General features: G+C 36.2%; 1 protein-coding gene across 10 annotated transcripts in view; it reads right to left on the minus strand.

Moving 5' to 3' along the window:
* The window catches only part of BDP1 (B double prime 1, subunit of RNA polymerase III transcription initiation factor IIIB), a 72,759-nt gene that overhangs the window by 55,106 nt on the left and 1,498 nt on the right, over nucleotides 1-16,155 (minus strand). For all 10 annotated transcript variants that reach the window (XR_006281614.1, XR_006281613.1, XR_005293035.2 and 7 more), the window contains exons 2-12: nucleotides 14,454-15,009; nucleotides 13,165-13,274; nucleotides 11,363-11,422; nucleotides 10,629-10,769; nucleotides 9,454-9,587; nucleotides 7,234-7,328; nucleotides 6,761-6,815; nucleotides 5,602-5,745; nucleotides 3,631-3,915; nucleotides 1,744-1,915; nucleotides 459-615 (exon numbers count right to left, since the gene is read on the minus strand). Coding sequence is in view for 7 of the 10 variants with exons in the window: in XM_038402499.2 (XP_038258427.1) it covers nucleotides 459-615; nucleotides 1,744-1,915; nucleotides 3,631-3,915; nucleotides 5,602-5,745; nucleotides 6,761-6,815; nucleotides 7,234-7,328; nucleotides 9,454-9,587; nucleotides 10,629-10,769; nucleotides 11,363-11,422; nucleotides 13,165-13,274; nucleotides 14,454-15,009 (1,909 nt within the window). In the remaining 3 variants the exon portion in view is untranslated. The remainder of the gene's footprint in view (nucleotides 1-458; nucleotides 616-1,743; nucleotides 1,916-3,630; nucleotides 3,916-5,601; nucleotides 5,746-6,760; nucleotides 6,816-7,233; nucleotides 7,329-9,453; nucleotides 9,588-10,628; nucleotides 10,770-11,362; nucleotides 11,423-13,164; nucleotides 13,275-14,453; nucleotides 15,010-16,155) is intronic.

Below are 16,155 nucleotides of genomic sequence, written 5' to 3' on the forward strand. Positions count from 1 at the left end.
TAGAAAGATTAAAAAAATTAAAAGAATCCTTCAGACAAGCATTACTAGTTATGCTAGCAAGCACATGGTACCAAGTCCCTGCAGAAGTGGGCTCCAAGACAATGGAAGACATTGAATTTTACTAGTAGAATTTTCTCCTTCATAGTCTTTGTTTTGGAAAGCTAATGAACAGTCTAAACAGCACCTTTAAAGTTTTGCACTATGAGATGAACCCAATCCAAATATTATATTCCTTGAATCAGTTTGGCCTTCTAAAATAAAAGTCATTTATCCCACTGACTGGCAACTTATTTAACTTCTGCTGATAATTTCAGGTTTAATGACTGTGTGCTGAGCTGTATACGAGTATGTTATGAGATATTTATAAAAAAATCTTTATTTTATGTGAATGCTACTAGTAATGTGAGAAGGATTACTGGAGACCAAAAAAAAAAAAAAATCCATAAAAACAAAGATACCTTTGCTTCACTGGTTTCTTCACCATTTCCTTTTTTATTTCTGGTACCTGAAGCTTGAGATTCTGAAGGCTGCCAATCCTGTGACCCAAAGACGATATCCGAGATTTCTGGTTCAGAAGATTCAGTTTCTATTAATCCAGCACTAGTATCTTGAAAGCTGTAAATAAGGCATTCAGAGAACATGTAACATCAGTACTTTTCACACACAAGTTAATCAGGGCGGCAGGATCAAATTGCACTATGGAGTTATTAAATATACAGTGCTACCACTGCACTTGCCCAACCGGACAATCTGCAGAAATTTTAAGAGTTCTACTGAACCTGCCAAATCTTATGACTGCCAACTTCATTCCCTTCGTCTAAATAAAAGTTCTTGCAACCAAATACAGACAGACACTCTGAAAAGTTTTGGCTTATCTTAATAAAATGCCTTTTAAGCACTGCAGATGAAGAATTATTTTAAAAGCAAAAAAGCTTTTGAATGTTCTGAATTGGCTACAGGAACCCTTTCATTTTATGGAGAAAATCTAATATGGAAGGGAGAATATCAAGAAGAGCTTCATTAACACAATGAAATTGTACTTCAACCCAGAGAATATTAGAAGTGTTCTAGTTCTTCCATAAATATCTCGTCATTTACACAAATATTATTGATGTTCTGTAACAGTGATAAGAAAATCTCCTTAGTAAACGTGGATTTAAGTAACAAAGTGTTACTGTAAAAAAGCTTCTCAAAGTTCATGACCAAAACAATTGCATCTTGGCAGAAAACCTGGTTATGTTTCAACTTGGCATGAAATTAAGTATAGTTTTGTTTCCCCACAAGTGTTACAGAAAATACATTTTATAGTAAAAAGTGTACAGAACCCCCCACCCCCACCCCATCCCTGCCAGAAAGTACACTAATAATGTTACTGAGCTCTACTGTAGTGGTACCATCATATTTTCCTTAAAGCTTTAGGGAAAGGTTTGGAATAAGTCACTGGCCTTGATGTTCATCCCAAAAATGAGAAATTTTGGATTTAAAGAATCAAAAAATGGGGGTTTAGCATTAATTTTTATTAAGTTAAGAGGAGGCTTTCAGGGTAAGGATCATGTTGCAGGTATAAAATTAAAGCAAGCGAGTCCACTACCCTTGAGAGCAAAGCTTGACAACACATGGAAACCAAAGACCCTGCCCATCTTAACTAATGAATGTGATGGTAAGAATGAAAAAACACAAAAACTAATTTTAAAAATCAAACCATTTCCTGCTGTGTTTGAGTCCATATGTAGCAAAAGTTACCTGACTAAATTGAGATCACTTTCTTCCGTTTTATCATTCAGTTGTAAACAGGAATGTGATTCTTGCTCCATCAGGACAGGAGTCTCATCCACATTTTCTTGATTAAGAACATCCAGTTCCTCCCCACATTCAGTATGATTATCACTGTTCGTACCAGACACTGCATTTTTTTCTGTTAACAAATTGTTAGATGTTTAATACTTATTTCCAGAAAATGCCTGGTAACGTTAGTTACACATTCCAAAACATCCACAAGAGAAAACACCAACACTCATAACAAAAATTGGGCTTCGATTTTACAAATTATTTTGGGGACCAATTTGTGACACCTGAGAAGGACCTGAATTTCAGAAAAATCTGGCATTTAAAGTGTTTCTGACCGGGCACCTCAAAATTAAAGCAACCAAAATCACTTCACCTTGAAAGTTCAGACTTATGGGTATAGATAGCTGAAGTTTGAAACTTTGGGCTAAATTCAGATTCATTGCTACAGTCAGGAAAAAGAACGTCACTTTTTTCTAAGTGGAGCAAAAATTGGAGTCTACAAAAGAAAACAATATTGTGTTTGGAGACTGTGTTTTTAAATAATGGTTGTCATTGAACAGATGTCAATTATCCATTACCGTTACTGAAAACGATGCAACTTTTTATGAAAGCCATTACAAGTTGTAGGCTTATGGAATTTTAAAGAGTATACTGTAATTTATAGCAAACTAAAAAGGAATTGAGATTAAAATGTTAAACGTTTTCTTTACAGCCATTAATCAATATTCAAAGAGGTTTAAAAATCTAAAATTATTTCAATTAATGGTTTGCACCCCATTCAGTTTGGAGCTTCTACACAGTTTCACGATCTATTTTTCACATAACAATGCTGCAAAGTTTTAAACACTTCAGAGGAAAATTACTATAGCTCAACAAAAACTAGGTTGATTTTTTTAAATTAAAATATTTCTCAAGATGTTAAATTTTAATGGGGGCTGTTTGGAGATTTGTGTTTAAAAAAAATTTTTGATTTGGGGTCAAAACTACCTGACAGTGCCCTTTAAAATGAAACATGCCATACAACTTTCACCACAAGGTTTATGAATTCATTATATATTTTTCCCTAACTACATTTTCAAGGACAATCCATACTGCATATTAACATAGCAGAGATCTACCCTGTGCGACCACAGTGGTTTAAACCAAACATAATAGATTGGATTGTTGTAATGCGCTATCAGGAGTTGTATCTAAAGACCACCATGAAACGTCAGGTAGTCCTGAAAGTGGTAGTGCTCTTGCTTAGAGGTGCTTCATAAATTGTGTCTGTGCCCCAAAGTCTGCAATGAAAGATCCAATTTGTTTCCACGTGTCATTCAACCTGTTTTCACTTCAAAACCTTAAATGGTTTAGTCCTGGGTACCAAAGAGATGAACTCTATCCATATGCAGTAAATGGCACTTAATATCAACCAAGGTACTGAAGCTAACAGCACCCCTGTTTAAAAAGAGAGGGGACTGGCTGCCAGGCATTTTTTGAGAGATGCCCTCAACTAAAGCTCATTTCTCCCACAATGGTTTGCTGACCTTCAGAGCACACTGCAAAACCTGTGTTTTCTCCCAGGCTTCTGAGAAGGAGGTGGATTAAAGAGGATACAGGTAAACTAAGAGAGGATGGTAACTGAGACCCAAATTGAATGAAAACAATTACCATCCTCTCCAAAACAACAATAGTACCTACATGTTATAATTTTTTATACCATACAAAGGCCCAAAGAGAATACACCAGGTACTTCCATAGGCTAACATTTGAGATTTATAATCCAACGGGGTTGCTAATGTGCAACAAACTAACAATGCCAACAGCAGAAGGAGGGATTATGGTTGAGCATTTTAATCTTACTTTTATTGCTGGATTTCCCCCCCTTAGCTGGTTTTGAGGGGGCAGCTCCCTCTTCAGCCAGATTCTCCACTTCCAGTTCAGAATCATCTTTTTTCTTCTTTTTCCTCTTCTTTTTGGTTGTCACTGGCTCCAATATAATCTGTTCTTCTGTCTGTTCAGAGACATTCAGTAATGCTTCGTTCTCCTTCTCAGCTGTCCCAGCATCCACTTCTGTTTCTGCATCAGAAATTCTGACACCATGAGGATCATCCTGGTCATTATCTGCTTCTTCACTGACAACTTTAGCTATCAAAGACAGTACAGTTCCAGGTAAATATACTGGTAGTATAAACTAAGAATCTCCAAGCTCTTTCCACTATCAATGTCTGGAGCGTTCATCTATCCATGGCAATATGCTGTCAGATACAGCAACAGGGCCCTAAAGAAATGTTCTGGCAACCAACCAACCAGATGCAATCAAGTCTCAGCATAGGTTAACTGATGCTGCAACACACATTTGGGCGACAATCCTTTTATCCGAGACTGTTAAAAATGTCATTCTATACTCAATGCACATCACTTTGCTCTTGTGGTTTTTAGGTTGGGTAGTTACACTGACTGTACTACAATATGAAAAATTAGGCACCTGTCTTCCCTGGGAAAAAAAACAAAAACAAAAAAACCTACTATTGTGGGTAGAGCCTAATTTGTGGCTGCATATGGTATACTACGCTATTGTAGTTTAATTAGATAAATTCTTTGCTTTTACTATATACTACACTACTCAGAAGTATTAGGAACCTAAACTTTCTAGGCAGATTGTTTTCTGGTTTTGGTAAATTCCTTCTAAAAATGACTCAATTACTTTTTTCTTTTTTAAAACATTCTGAAATACCAATAGTCAATCACCGCAAAGATCTTGATTTTTATATATATAGTATTAAACACCATGAGTAACTGTTTTTACTTTGCATTTTAATATTTACACTATTTTTCCCCCAGCGCTCCTCCCCACCCATATAAGTGACAAATCCAAAAATGCAGCACAAGAATAAAGAAACATGCCTTAAGTACAAAATAAGTTTTTAGTTGTGGGCTAAAAAATAAACCTAACACTTTACTTGTGGTGTGAAATCTACCAGGTAGGAACAGAGAGCATGATTTCCATTAACTCAAATTCATAATCTTATCTAGTAAATTTCAGAAAAGTAAATTTCGAAAAACAATGGTCTTTAAGAATTACTTTTTTGGCTGCTACTTCCTAGACAGTCTCACCTTTGTAACAACTTTTCACATATTGTTCTCAAGGTCATTTTCCCCTGAAACAGCTTTTGACAGTGGCTAATGTTCAGAGAGTCACAAAATGACATTTAAAAACTATAAATAGTCTTACACCACTGCCAAAGCAAAACATGCATAAAAATTCATGAAGTTCTTTTTACAAGCATTGAAGTACTATATAAAAAATTTGTGAGCACCTTATGAAGATATTTATTAATAGATCAAGCTGAAATACTCCAAAACAGAAATACAAGATTCCAAACCAACTGTAACCTGGTTAAGGCAGTACAATTTTATTTCATACAAGATACCTCTCTAGAAATTGGCTAATACTATACTCTAAATGAGCAAATTAAGAACTGAAAATGTCCTTCTAAGAATCCAATATCACACAAGTCTCCCATTGCCTGAAAGAAATCTGTTCAGAACTGTGAAGTATGAGATTTCTTACAGCAGTGATTCTCAAAGCCAGTCCGCCGCTTGTTCAGGGAAAGCCCTTGGTGGGCCGGACTGGTTTGTTTACCTGCGGACGCGGCAGATAAACAAACCGGTCCGGCCCACCAAGGGCTTTCCCTGAACAAGCGGCGGACCGGCTTTGAGAACCACTGTCTTACAGGAATTTTTTTTCCTTGTTCAATGACCCAATAGTGAAGCACTATAGCAGTATTATTCCGTATTACTGTTTTGAACAGAAAATTTTAAATTAAGTACTTTTTTGCTTTTTCCGAGATTTGGGTGGCTTCTTCTCTTTTGAACTTGGTCTTTTAGTAGCTTTTTGCTTCCTTTTTTTCTCATCTGCCAGTACCTCCTCAAGCAATTGGGCAAAGAATTCAAAGTCAAATGGTCGTTTTTCCTCTGTCCAATTAAAAAAGTGAAATATAAAAGTTAGTATTTTACAGTTAATAAAGTTATTCTTTAAGCTTCTGCTTTTTTAAACCAAATAGTTCATTTATGATTTCCATGGCCAATCACCACTTTCCATACTGCACGTTTCACGACTAGTCAGTTTTCTTTTACACAAGTGACACTGAAAGAGACCAGAGGTAACATATTAGGCATGCAGAAGCTTAGTTTTAAACAAAGGTAAATGAAAAACCCCTGAGTATCTAAGGGTATGTCTACACTGCCCACGTTATAGTACAGCCACGGCAGTGCGGTGATGTGGTCAGTGTAGACATGCTTTATTGCCGGGGGAGAGCTCTCCCAGCGATTAAAAAAACCCACCCCAAATGAGCAGTGGTAGCTTTATTTCGCGAGCGCAGCTCCCGGTGATAAAGAGCTGTCTATATTGGCACTTTTCAGCACTAAATCTTTTGTCGCTGGGGGGCGGGGGGGGGCGAGTGTTTCTTCACACCCGTGAACAACTAAAGTTTTAGCGCTGAAAGTGGCAGTGTAGACACAGTTTCACATAAATTGCTTGGAAAATTCTGAAAAACAAATATTCAGGTTGTATCACAATATCAAATTATGAACCACTGTGCTAAATGAAGTAGACACTCACATTTCATGACAGTAACAGTAGTACCTATACAGCATTTGTCATTCAAGATTCTCAGAGTGCTCTACAATTAGTAACTAATGGATCCTCAACATGTGAGATAGTTAAATGTTACTCCCCATTTCACAGAAAGAATCTGAGACACGGAGAAAGTATATGATTAGCCCAAATTAGACACCAAATCAACAACAGAGCTGGGACTAAAAGCTAAAAATTTTACTTCCAGTCTTGTACTTTAACCACTACATTATCCTCTAAATGTTAAGTATTACAAACAAACATCCTGCTGTAGAATTAATTTATTGGATCAAACTAAAGCCCCCCAAAAATTACATATTCATAACACTTAATCAGTAATAAGTAAAAACTTACTGAACGCTTTATCTATCCTCCATCCATTTGCTTTTTCCTCACGTTTAAACTTGTTCTGAAAAAACGTTTATTGTAAATTATATTAATCTTTCTCCACTAAGCAAATGTTACAGTACTACAGATATAGAAGATAGCAAATCAGGACAAAATACTCCTTTAGTTAGGGAAAACGTTGCCCACAAGGAAATAAAATTGTAAATAAATCCAGTGTGTTAGTTACAAGTATATCTACTTCAAATTAGGAAGTTGAACTAATTCGTATCAAATCAAGAAGCATCTTAACCATTTCAGACATATTACTCTGGATATTAACTGCATTCTGAAAACGTACTGTTACTACAAACTTTACCCCGGAACCAAATACCATAAAAAATTATTAATACTAAAATACTGTATAAACAGCATGCAAGAGGTTGAGAACAAAAGCAAATGCTGACAATTGGACTGGTAATATCATTCTCTGCTTTACCTACCTTAATCTCTGTTCTTGCTCTGTGAGGAAACAGCTGACCAATCAGAGAGAAGTCTGTTCCTACCATGCTGATAGCTAAGAAGAACATGTCAGTTTCTGGAACAAAAATAAAATAAATAAATAAATCCGTCCATCCATCCACCCACCCACCCATACGTACGTATTGAATGCTATTCTTTTTACTATATGAACCAAAATCTTTACATTTAAGAGTAAAAAAAATATGTATATCCAATATATTCACACAGAGCTAAATTCCAAACCAGACCATTATTCCAGTTCATAGTTTCCACAGAGTTTAAGGCCAAAAGGGATCATCTGAACTCCTGTAAACACAGGCCATTACATTTCACCCAGCTACCCCGTATTCAAAGTTATTGTTATTTGAGTTTGCTTTATTTTATACTTTTTCTGCTTATTAGATTGTAAAGCATCTTGATACTACTGAGCAATGCTATATAAATGTTTATCTAGGTACTTACAGCATCGGTGTAGCTTCTGAGCATCTAGCAACATGGAAAATGTATCAAGCTAATTACTGTAAGTGAATATATATCCAATACACTTGAAATTATTCACTGATTCCCCACCCTTCATAGTCAAATACACTAAACAACAGCATGCCTCCTGAAAAATATTTTCCTCATGTCATGACTTAAGAAGAAGGGAGAGGTGATTCAGGTACTACTAACACTATTCACTCCAGTAAAGACCAGTTTGGAGAAGACTTCTTCTCTAAAACTTAAACAATGTAATTTTGTTAATAAGCAAGTTATTAAGTCAGGAAGATAAACACTGAAGTAATTAGAAATGATCATCATGTATCAGGAATAAGGTTCATGTTCTAAGAGCTTACTCAAAATAAGTTGCTTCTGTGGTTATCAAATACTTCACATTCACACCAGCTTTTAAACCACCTGGAAAATCAATTCCTTCTATACTATGCCTTTGTGAATAGTATATTTTGAAGTTAAATAATGCATGTTCTAAACAAAGAATTTGGCTTCTGCAGATCATACAATTTTTTGAATATGAATAACCACTCAGCACATTTGTTGAAAATATTTTTCTCCTGAGGTTTAGCTTATTTTATATGCAATTACTTACAATCACAATTTGTGACTTTATAATTGTATTTTGTACACACATGGGAGTATTGATAAGACTATGTTTAATTTAAAAAAAATACAGCTTTGCCCCTAACAGTTTTGTTCTCTTGCATTTCACAAACATTTAGAAGTTTCCTTAGTTTTCAATTAACAAGTTTATTTTTATTTATGTATCAGTATCAATGGAGAATTAATGCTTAGCAAATGTTATTTTAGAGTTGTCAGATTAAAAGAATACTAAGAATTGTCACATTTTGGGCTTAAGTTACTCCATGTGTTACTTTAACTACACCTTTATTACTACTATTATATCAATTGTCAACAAAAAAAATCTAGATTTTTAAAATAAGCAAACACTCATCTCATTAATTCTGCAAAGAGTACTAGATCAACATTAATTCATTCATTAATTTTAATTCTCATCTTATTCTTTATTAATCCAACCACAAAAATGGAACAAAACATTGTATTTTTTAAACTGCTCTTTATTTAAAAGAGTAGCAGTATTCCAAAGAATTCATGAGAGAATCAGGAATGAAACACCACAATCTTCCACCTAAAGGTTTGAGAAGTGTTCTCATACACAGTGATCTCTACCACACTGTGCTGCCGGCAAATAATAATGGCCAAATTCTGGTAGATACAAGCATAGTGTCCTGCACCCACAAAACGTGTGTGCACATATACACTGCAAAAAGCAGCCCGATGCACAGAGATCCCTCACACCATCTATTCCTATACCATGCTGGAAGGGCTGGGTGTATAACTGCTGCCGGATTAGGAAGCACACATGATTTAATATGCAGTTTATACAAGCTGGTCTCCAGTCCCATAATGACCCTCCTGTCACGGACACATTGGAGTGGCATTTCCACCTTCCAGCCCATTATCTCACTGGATGTGGGGTTTCTTGAGTATGCCTATGCTCAGCACAAGCTAGAACTTTGCTCATTAAGGCCCCTATCCTACAACTATTAAATAAGTGATTAACTTTACACCTGAATAGATCCATTGAGGTCAATGCGACTACTCACATGTGTAAATGTACATTTGCAAGTGTCTGCAGGATCAGGGCTTAGTCTTCTACAGACTCAAAACTAAAATATACCTACCTTTATTTGACCACGGCTTGGTATAAAAACTTTTTCTAAAGCTGGAATAGGTAGTTGTGGAGCCACGCTCAAAGATAGGATCATTTTCTTCTACGACACATGACCCTTTTGTCCTTAAAACTTCTACAGTTAAACTGAAAAGAAGAAAGCAACCCAGGAATGTCAGACATCAGAAATGTCATTGGGGCAATAAAAACTGGAGAACCACATTTTATGTCTGTTGAAAACCTGAGAATTAAGACTCTTCCTGCCATAATCCAAGTTCACACCAATTTAACTATGTTTCACTACCATGCCAATATTTCTCTATTATATGAAGTAGAGAATATTGGGGATTGATATTAATCTAGTTAAATTACATGCAGTAGAACCTCAGAGTTACAAACAGCAGTCATACAAACTGACCAGTCAACCACACCCCTCATTTGGAACTAGAAGTACACAATCAGACAGGAGAGATCAACAACAACAACAAAAAAGTAAATACAGTACTGCATTAAATGTAAACTACTTAAAAAAAAGGGGGAAATTAAAAAAAAAAAAAAGACTTGACAAGGTAAGGAAACTGTTTCTGTGCTTGTTTAATTTAAATTAAGAGGGTTAAAAGCAGCATTTTTTTCCTGCAGTAAAGTTTCAAAGCTGTATTAAGTCAACATTCAGTTGTAAACTTTTGAAAAAAATAACCACGTTTTGTTCAGAGTTATAAACATTTCAGAGTTACGAACAACCTCCATTCCCGAGGTGTTCTTCTGAGGTTCTACTGTAATTACAGTCCCTCTAACATTTTAGAAATATGGAACACATATACATTAAGTAAAATGTAGTGAAGAGTCCAATATCTCAAAAATGTTTGTCCAATTAGTCTTAAACTTTCCAAGAAAACTTTTGCAAGGTCACGTATGGGAAATTCTTCATTTCCTTTTGACTGTTCCAAATTCCTCTACCAGAACATCCCTCAACTCCTGTAGCAACTCAAATCCTGACCCTGTAATGATGCATTGTGTATAGCCCTAATTTGCTATCCAACATGGAAATAAATTGTAGGTGTTATGTAAAATTATGAAGCCAGATAGTTAACTCTGTTAGCAGGAGTTACACTGTTAACCACTCTGGAAACCAGACAGTAATTCATCAGACACACATAGCACAGGAGTCAGTTGCAGAATATCAATTACCTTTCTTCATCCAGAATAATTGTACCATCTTCTGCTACTTTCACTCGAGGAACTAGAAGAGGACCATCATTCTCCTCCCCTTCCTCTGGCTCAGTCTCAGCCTCCTCATCTTCATGGTCAGGAACATGTATCTCTTCTGGTCTACAATTTTGAAAGATTAACACTTCAGAACATACACACAAGAAGCATTTTCTTCTGGTCGCTACGTATCTGCTAGATTACCCCATACATTATTCAGCAACCTAGGTAAAACCCCCACAATTTTATAAATCGTCAGATTAATGTTTTATCAGTTATATTTTGATATATGAAAATGTCAGTTGGCTTGATGCATGTAAAATTACCACCACAAACAAACTTTAACATGATGTTAACTGGCTGCAACAATAACTTTCCTTGAATTACAAGTACTCCCTGTCATAATAATGATTAAAAACACAAATGTAACATGATCAACCTATTACCATGAATAACATCACAGCTAGCCTGCCTCAAGAAGTCTGAGTGAACAGATGGATTTCTACATTCTGCTCCTGGACAATTTATCTAATGACTACCATTTCTCCTTCATCTTCCCCCCCCCCCATCTAAAATAATTCATTTAAAACAAAGGACTAAATTTATCACAACAGTAAGTTAGGAACCAGCAATCCCTTCTACATTAACTATACATAAAATGTACTTTTCCAACAGAAGGCATTTTGACGTTAAGTACCATAGACACAAAGACTTACTCTTTCATTTGGACCTGTGTAGAAGCCTTCTCAGTTTTCTTTTCTTCTGCCAGAGAAGACCTATTAATGAATATTAGAGATATGACAATGACACTGATGCATAGATTTACTCTAACAGGAAAAAAACAAACCCAAACTCTGTTCTAAAGCTGAAGGCAAAACATCTTTACTAGGGCACTCTCTTTATATCATGCTAGGTTTCAGAGTAGCAGCCGTGTTAGTCTGTATTCGCAAAAAGAAAAGGAGTACTTGTGGCACCTTAGAGACTAACAAATTTATTAGAGCATAAGCTTTCGTGAGCTACAGCTCACTTCTGAGCTGTAGCTCACGGAAGCTTATGCTCTAATAAATTTGTTAGTCTCTAAGGTGCCACAAGTACTCCTTTTCTTATATCATGCTAGTGCATCATCTAATTTCACAATCTGTATATACTGCTAAATGACTTGAGCAACTTAAGGTTCTAGAAATGAATACTTCAGGAGAATTAGTAATGTGAAATGACAACAGGTTCTCTATCCCATCACCCGACTTCACACCATCTGTCTGAATCCACTACATAACATCATAGTATTATGCTAAAATGCAAGAGGGTATTTTTAGTTTATGCTAGCTATATAGACACATTAGTGTGGAACTTGTTAGTATGCATTAGAAATCATATCCATGTAGCACACACTGCTACTCTATGTAGACATACCATGAGTTCTTTGATCTCAGACCAGTTACCAGTTAACAGCTAACATTGCCACTGCTACCAGCACAATTGGCAACAACGTTAGCAAAGCAAGCAGAAGTGCCAAACTTCCAATGGACACGGAAAATGAACTACCTATCCTACTACTCCTAAGGCTGGTCCCTCCAGGTAGGGATTATATTGCCAGAGGTTTGACATTATTTTGTGCCTTGTTCCATACTACACATGATTAAGAATATAAATTTAGTCATGGAGATCACAGATTCTGTGACTTTACTGGACCACCATGACTTCAGCTTCAGCGGCGCAGCCAGAGCCGGGGCCCCCCTCCATCACCTGCAGCTGAGGCCATGCACTCGTCCCCTGCAGCTTCAACAGAGGCCAGAGCCATTGTTGGTGGCTCCACCACACGGCTACAGTGGGGTGTGGAGCTGGAGCTGTGCCCCCCGCTCCTCCATGGTGATAGAGCTAAAGACGTTAGTCCCCCCCATGGGGATTCAGGTGTCATTTCTTCCCTCCTGCATGATTTTTAGTAAAAGTCATGGACAGGTCAGGGCTCCCATAAATTTTTGTTTATTGTTCTTGACTTGTCCGTAACTTTTACTAAAAATAACCATGACAAAATCTTAACCTTACTTATGATACGTGAAACACCCATACTCCAAGTTGATACCATACGGTCACTACCCTCTCAAGACACACCTCAACCACGATGCCTATTAAAAAAAGTCAGCCAACGTATGATGGCTACATTGAAGGGCAGCTAATATTTAATCTACAATTAGGAAAAATTCAAGTGTATGTTCATGCCATACCAGCCTTCACTTATTACTTGTCTATATACATAGAAATACTTCAGGGTATGGACTGGTCTCCATATGTTTGTACAGAACTTAACACAAGAGCCTATTCCCTATTGCAATATAAATACCAAGTAATAGTGATACAGCATTCAGAAGCTTACACTGCTACTGCTCATGCTTTACCTCTTCTACAGATAAACCGGACTTCCGTATTCAGGGTTGTCAGTATAATACATTTCACAAGGATTAAATTAGTAGACACAGACAAAAACAATTTGCCTTTAAGAAAACAGAACTATACTTACTTCATAGGATTGTTTTCTGGCAGGTAGTATATCAAGTCTCTCATAGTCATTTTGGAATGATCTGGTGGAGTTTTCCCTTCAATTCCTGTAGGTCTATTTTTCCATCGTTTCTACATACCAAAGACACGTTTATTTAGATTTTTCTTTACTCACACAAATTATATAATGTAAATATTTATTTTTATATGTGCCTGGTCTAATTTTTCTCTGCCATTATTGTAACTTTTTGATTTTACAGTGTATATTTCTCAAAGACATCATCAACCTTAATCAGCCTGGCTTTTCAAGAGACCTCAATGCTCTGTGTGGGTATGAGTGCATAGACCCAGAAGGCAAGACACTCTGGACAGATGGTCTAGTATCAGAGACTAAAAGGACTGAGGTGTGCCAAACCAAGGAGCCTGTGACACTTTAGATGATATTTTATCTTTGCCTAATTCAAAATAAAACAAATAGTGAACTTCCACAGGATTGCAACTGTTAGTGTTCATTTTTAAAAGTTGAATTCATCATTTATATGAATACCCATCAATTAAAAAAATAGTTAAAAGTAGTTTCAGTTACTATGAATGCTCCTATGAATACCCAATTATTGTTGTTGTTGGCAGAGAGATTAAGGACCTGTTATAATACATTAAACGACATTTTTTTTTTTAAATTGACTAGTTTTCAAGTTGACTTATCCACCTAAAGGAAAGCCGCTGCCTCCTTTCCTTCTCATATGTGCCTTCTCTACTGATATATACAAATATCTTGCATTGTGCTGCTGAATTCAGTTTTCATCAGACTCATGAGGTTTAATAGTTGTTAAGTGTTTTAACATCCCCATGAGATTGCTCAACTATAAAATGGTGCATATTGGTTAACACAATAATAGTAGAGAAGTGAGCTGTCCAACGTAACAAAACTGAGTCAATAACAAAGTTGAGTACAGAACACAAGAGTCCCAACTTTCAGACCCCGCTGTTGCATTTACCAATGATAAAAATACATAGTAAAAATAGTAAGTATTCTGGCTGGCATGTTAGCAGGAGTATTATTATGTCACATAAAGGTCCATTAGCAGAATCACCCTACCAACACCACAAAAATCATTTTTACACAAAAGAACACTCACTCCCGTGATAGGACAAGAGCTACTAGACCCCATCATAGGCTGCCAGCACTATGCTGCTGACATGACAGTTACCGTAGATTATCTACTGGAATTGACCCTCAGGTATCAGGCAAATGTTGATCCCCTTTTTTTTTTCCCCTCTCTGCCCAAAATTCCCAAAGCAGGACCTTACCATTCTCTCTTTCTTCAGCTCTTCTTTGAGCATCTCTCTTAACTTCTGAGCTTTGAGGATTCTTTCACGGTCTGAGCATTTTTGTTTATCTTTTGTTAGATGGGGTTTTGTATGTGGCATTTCCTCTTGTGTAGGTCTTCCTTGAGTGGGTCTCTCCTTAAGAGGAGAGGGTGTGTTCTTTTGGAGGATTTCATCATTTTTGAGAGCAGTTACACCCACATTTGGCTCTTTGCTCACTGATTTTTTAAGTGGGGAAAACTGTGGCACTTGTGGGACAGGTGTTTTCTTTTCAGGCAGTATGGGAGACTTTGGAGAGCTTTCTGTATTGCTCTTCTCTGATGGACAGGATTCCTTCTGAAGTGAAGAGTTACCATTAGTAACAGACTGAGGTACTTGTTTTTGAGAAGACTTTGATACTGAACGTTGTGCAGATGGAAGTGTAACTCTGGGTTTTGCCAGATTAGGCATAGTGGATATTCGTTTTCTTCTCTGTAAAGGTGTATCTGCAGGTTTTCTAGCTTCTCCATCATCATTGGCAGCACCAGTCCTTTCATCTCTATGGAAAATTAAAACAAATATCTTACCCTGAAATCCCTTACAATGACAGTTTTGCTACTTTTAAGATTGCATTGAAGCATGCACATCTAAAGCCTAAATATAGTACTAAAGAAAAGTGTATTACTCCGAGTACCTTATCCAAAATTCCATACTTAACCAAACCAAGATATATTGAATGTTGCCTCGTAAATTAAGTAAAATATTGATTCTTATGTCCAAAAATAACAGACCTCAAAATATTAACAAGTTTTTAGCAAAAGCGATTAACGTTTAACATTTAAGTATTCAGACTGTTTTTTTTGTTGTTTTTTGATGGAATGCTCTTTACCTTCAATATCAACGCACACTCATAGATCACCAGATAATAAAATACTGGAGAATAGTTTATGCCCAAAATTGAAATTGTATAAAAATATTTAACAAACTCAGATGTAAAACCATTTTTATGATTTTTAGGTGTTCGGAAAGAGGCTTAATTTAAATTTCTCTGCAGTATTTGCAACTCAAATATTATATCACTGTGTAACTCCTTAAAACCCAGAGTGAAACTGACAAGAGGCCACTCTACTTTCACTATCTATGCTAAGTGTACAAAAAGTCAGCCGCCTTTATTAGGTGAGTAATATTAATTTCTATAGGAAATCAATCTTTGTTTAAAATGTAACTAAGTTTCTAACACTTAAGTTTGCAAAGACAATATTCCCAACATGAACCTAGTGCAAACCAATGTACTATTGTCTTCCTAACTCTGCAGACCACTCCAGTGCCTCATCTGCTGATCATTGCTTGGTCAAGATAAAGCAGAGGTAAACTGCAAAGATTTTTTTTTTAAATGAGGATTGTGCTTTTTTTTTTTTTTGGATTCTGCATGATATATAAAAAAAGGCCTGTAAGGTGAGTCCCTGGTTGTATTTTAACTTTCAAAGTACCAGGAATGTCAAGTCTGAATAAAATACAACTCCACAAAATGTCAGGTATATTTTTCAAGCTCTGGGGTAAAGTCATTTAAAATAACACTTTAAAATGAACAAAGTACTAGGTAACATTTAACAATTTTAATCTGGACTGTTTCTTTAACTCCAGGTGTAAATCCAAGAAAGTGTTGCCCATCCTAATTCATAGATATACACCCAAATTTTGGTAC

The sequence above is a fragment of the Dermochelys coriacea genome, chromosome 5 (genome assembly GCF_009764565.3).
Source record: "Dermochelys coriacea isolate rDerCor1 chromosome 5, rDerCor1.pri.v4, whole genome shotgun sequence".
Classification (NCBI taxonomy): Eukaryota; Metazoa; Chordata; order Testudines; family Dermochelyidae; genus Dermochelys; species Dermochelys coriacea.